Below are 5,242 nucleotides of genomic sequence, written 5' to 3'. Positions count from 1 at the left end.
GTTGCAATATAGAGCATAGTAAAGAGTAGAATATGAGACTGACCCACCTGATGTTTTTGTATTTCTTTTGTGATTTCCTCTACAGGACTTACATAGTTTGTTCAGTTGTATAAATGTTATTAACATTCTGTGCTCATCACTATTGTTTTAGATGTTAAGTATACAATGAGACAATCTAAATAAATAGGGTTGGATTTCTAAGACATGAGACTCAGGTGCAATATAGGGAAACAAAGTGTGAAAGGTGTACAGATTTGACTTTGAATGCATTTATTATCTACAATATGCTATATGCACAGGAGATACATGGAGTGTATATGGAAATGTAGTCTGTGATGTACAGTCTTGAACACCAAATGTTCCATACAGGTTAATCAAGAATTAGTGGGGATGGGCTGAAGTGATGGCTCAGTGGTTAAGAGCATTTTCTGCTCTTCCAAATGACCAGGGTTAGATTCCCAAAAGCCACATGGCAGTTCACAACTGTCTGTTACTCCAGTCCCATCAGATTTGATATCATTATACCAATGCACAAAATAAAATTAAATAAATTATTAAAAATGAATTAGGAAAAATAGAATAGTGATATATACATACTGTCCAGTTAATTGCATATTTGATGTGTAATATATTTTTTCAGATATAAGAAGTATTCCTACACTACTATCTGAAGAGGAAGCCACTCAGTTATGTCCTCATTACAGAACATCCTTTATTTCCAAGGTGGGCTTGGAGTCTTAGCCAATATGTTTCTTATTATTATCTATACCTGCATAATCTTAGATCACAGATATAAGCCTATAGACCTGATCTCTTGTCAACTGACCTTCATTCACATAATGATGTTCCTCACTGCAGGAGAAATTTGGCTTGCAGACATATTTGAGTTACTGAATGTTAAGAATGACTTCAAATGTAAGGCAACTTTCTACATACACAGGGTGATGAGAGGCCTCTCCATCTGCATCACCTGCCTCCTGAGTGTGTTCCAGGCTGTCAGCATCAGTCCCAGTACCTCTGTGTTGGCAAAATATAAATATAAACTGAAAAAACACATTATTAATGTTTCCTTATATATTTGGTCTTTCAATTTGTCCTTCAGCAGTAGGTGGATCTTCTATGTTGGTGGTTTTACTAATGTGAGTGAGGACAGTCAGATGAAAGTCTTTAAATCCTGCTCCCTCTTCCCCATGAACTACATCATCAGAGGATTTCTTTTAACAGTGACAACCTCCAGAGATGTGTTTCTTGTAGGAGTCATGCTGACCACAAGCACGTACATGGTGATTCTCTTGTTCAGACATCAGAGGCAATGCAAGCATCTTCATAGCGTCAGCCACCTGAGAGCATCCCCTGAGAAAAGGGCCACCCAGACCATCTTGCTGCTGGTGGTTTTCTTTGTGGCCATTTACTGGGTGGATTTCATCATCTCATGCACATCATTCCTGTTATGGATGTACAACCCAGTCATCCTGACTGTTCAGAAGTTTGTGATGAATATTTATCCCACAATTACTCCTTTGGTACAAATCAGTTCTGATAACAGAATAATCAATGTACTGAAAAATCTGTGGTCAAAGAGGCACCAGATTTTTAAAAAAAGATGAGTTTTTTCGTCTTCTTTTAAAAAGGGATTTATTTTTATTTTTATTTATATGTACAAGTGTTGTGCTAGCATGTATCCATGTGTGCATTCCTCGTTCTTGAGTGTTTTCATGTGTGCATTCCTGGTTCCTCACATAGGCCTGAGGAGGTCATGGAACTCCCTGAAACTGGAGTATCAGATGGGTTTCAGTGACAGGCTGGTGTAGCCACAGTTATTGCTTGATTTTCTAAATTACAGCTTCTTCCTGAATTTCAATTGTTCTAATAGCAAAGCAAATTCTTCATATGATTTAACTAAAATTTGTGGCAATAAATATATCCATTCCATTTTGCTGCCAAGTTTTTATTCATTGTACATTGTTTTTTTCCCTTTTTTAAATTAATTTATTCTTGTTACATCTCAATGTTTATCCCATCCCTTGTATCCTCCCATTCCTCCCACAGCAAGTAGCCAAGAAGAGACTTGATACCCTATGAGAATATATAGGGGGACGTAATCCCCCTCATTGTACATTGTAAGTTGCTTTTTCCACATTAAAATTTCTACTCTCTATAGCTTACTTAATACAATAAAAATGTTCTTGATGCTAAGATGAATAAAAAGATGCTCCCTGCTAATATTGACATCGTAAGCCTTTCTTTTGAAAACATTTTAATCTACTCTTGGTCATCAAAGGTAATGGAAACTGTATCTTAAGTCTGTTTATTAATACAAGTTTCTCTGGATCATATACACAATGTGAATTTAAACTTTTTACACTGACCCAAATCATATATAAAAATTTCATATGCCTGTTTATTTCATTTCATCTACATTTAGTGAACTATTATTGGTAAATAAAAATTGTTGTATACACATACATGATGTACAATGTGTTTTATATGAATGTGTGTTTTGTATGCTTGTGTGTTTGTTTCAAGTGTTCCTCTCCATATGCCACCATTTAAAAATTATGTTTTTATTGACAAAAATTTTTATAGAATTATTCTTATTAGGGATTTCCCTTCCCCTAGTCCTTCCAGTACATCTTCATCTCCTCTCCCAACCAGATCCACACCTTTTCTGTCTCTCCTTAGGAAACAAACAGGCCTCTAAGTAGTAATAAAATAAACCACAATAAGATAAAACAAAATAAACAAAATCAGAATAGGATAAAACAGATAGAACAAATAGAGTCAGCGAAAAAGCACAGTTAGCACCCAAGTTCAACACAGGTATCCATAAAGACACAATCAATTGCAATAGATGCAAAAGTCCAATAAGGATTGCACTGAGTTCTTGAGTTGTTGTTGGGCATCTTCTGGAGGGCATGGGGCCTACCCTTAAGAGTAATATATTTACCCAAATGAGATTCTCTAAGAGAAAACTAATGATTAACTCCCAACTGGATATCAAATGGAGTTGGCTTCTAATTAGGGATGGGGTGTGTATCTACTATTTCTGCTGTAGCCTCCCATCTGGTACAGACCTGTGTGGCCATGTGCATTGTGTCTCAGTCTCTGATCTTATATGTGTGCCTGTTTTGCTGTTTTTAGAAGGCCTTGTTTCCTTCATGGCCTCTATCCAGTCTGGCTCTTGTAGTGTTTCTACCATCTTCTGAAAAGAATTCCCTCTGGGGCCCAGAGGATGAATGTATTGGAGACATCCCATTTAGGGATAAGGGTTGCAAGGTTTTTTATTTTCTTCATATTTTCTAGCTATGGGTCTCTGTATCTGTTCCCTTCTGCTGCTTGGCAAAGCTTCTCTGATAATGTCTGAGCCAGACTCCTATCTGTGAGTCCATCAGAATGTCAAGAGGAGTCACTTTATTGCTACATTCTTTTAGCAAAATTTCAGAATTTTGTTTTCTCCTTAATCCCTGGCCTATCTAGTTTCAGGTTCTTGATCACCAGAGACATGCTGGGCATGTTTTCCATCTCATAAAGTACTTGCCTTAAATCAAATAATTTATTAGTTGGTTACTCCCAGTAGCTTTGTGCCAGTATTGCACCAGTAAATCTTGCAAGCAGGTGAGATTGTAATATTCCAGTCAGTGTCTGTGTGTTTCTAGTTACACCCTCACTAACCTCAATTTCCACAGAACAATCAATGCATTTAAACTACTGAAGTGTATAGGAAATAGCTGTGAATTAATTTCTTATCAATAAGTGATCAATATTTATTCCGGTTGTCATCATCTCTTTCATAAAGGCATCCAGACAACTAGCTTGCTTGGCTAAGGTCTTCACCTCCTGAGTTCCTGAAGACTTACTCTTGTTGCTCTTTGTGGAAAGCACAGCAAGCAACACAACACTCATTTACACTCTCTGAGTGGTCAAACAGCTTTCAGGTAATTACTCACTAATGGTGAATCTTAAAATGAAAATGATACCTTTTATGTAGCATATTTGTATGTCCTTAGATTACTTAATCTTCATAAAGCAGAAGGCAAAGATATCCATAAGTTCATAAAACAAAACTGTTCTAGAATTCAAACTGTGACGATGAAGGGGTAAAGTGATTTTTCTTGGGAGAACATAGAGGTATGCACAAAGCAGTTCTTGGTCTCTTGTGTTGCAGGTCTCTTCAGACAGCTGCCTGCACACTGCATAGTCTTTATCTGGGTTAATTTAATAGTGATGGCTTCTCCACTATCATGAATGTTTATGGATACACTTTAGGTTTTAGTACTTACAACTGAAATTACAATTTAAACTAATGTGAAAGTCATCAGCACAATAAAAAACAAACAAACAAAGAAACCAAATGGCTTTTCTCAGTGCATGCATATGTTAACAATCCTGTAGCTTTTGTAGCTATGACCTGTTCTGGTCCAGTCTCGCTTCAGTGAGCCTGAGCGGACGACGCCACTTGCAGATTCACAAGGTATGTCAGTTTTTGTATGTGATAAACATTTACAGAGCAATGGACAGGAAGTAGAAACTTTGAAGAAACTACCTTTGGGGAAAAATGTATACATTACTCTCTTTTACCTTATGCTATCATCTTTTGATAATAATAATATTACATGTGTTATATTAATAAATTATGGATATATAATTAATAAAAATTATTACACAGATATATGATGTGTGCATTTGCAATTTTACAATTGGACAAAGTTACTATTCTTTGAAGTTGGAGACCAAGGCTTGTATTAAAGATTATCAGGGAGGTTTTATTTATTTAATTAGTAGTTATTTACTTTTACTTTACCTATATGAGTGTTTTACTTGCATGTATGTCTGTTTAAAACCAGCATGCCATGTCAGAGAGTGCAATGGGTCACTCAGAACTAGAGTTACAGATGGTTACAAGCCATCATGCCTTTGCTGGGAATATAACCTAGGTCCTTCTGAAGAGTTAAAAGTGCTCTTAACCACTGGTCCATCTTTCCAGGCCATATCCTCTACTAGATTAAGCTCTTTAGGTGCAAAAAGATGTAATTATATGATATGTTATTTATCATACCATATTCATGGAAATGTTAAAGGATGGTCGATTCCACTAACTTGTTCATTAATTTTTATGCATACATGCATGTGTACATCTATATTTGTGGAAATATTCAAGTGAACAATTTTTTTCTCACAAAAATCTGAGTCAGCATAGTCATATTCTATTTCTCTATCACAAAGCTGATTTTAAATAACTCAA

General features: G+C 36.0%; 1 protein-coding gene across 1 annotated transcript; it reads left to right on the top strand.

The window, feature by feature from the left end:
- Positions 1-689: 689 nt before the first annotated feature.
- LOC127194712 (vomeronasal type-1 receptor 90-like) lies at positions 690-1,607 on the top strand. The gene has a single exon (XM_051152275.1). The coding sequence runs from the start codon at positions 690-692 to the stop codon at positions 1,605-1,607; it is 918 nt and encodes a 305-aa protein (XP_051008232.1).
- The last annotated feature ends 3,635 nt before the right edge of the window (positions 1,608-5,242 follow it).

The sequence above is a fragment of the Acomys russatus genome, chromosome 10 (assembly GCF_903995435.1).
Source record: "Acomys russatus chromosome 10, mAcoRus1.1, whole genome shotgun sequence".
Lineage (NCBI taxonomy): Eukaryota > Metazoa > Chordata > Mammalia > Rodentia > Muridae > Acomys > Acomys russatus.
Note: the sequence above shows the minus strand (reverse complement) of the source record. Positions and strands in the feature narration are given on the sequence as shown.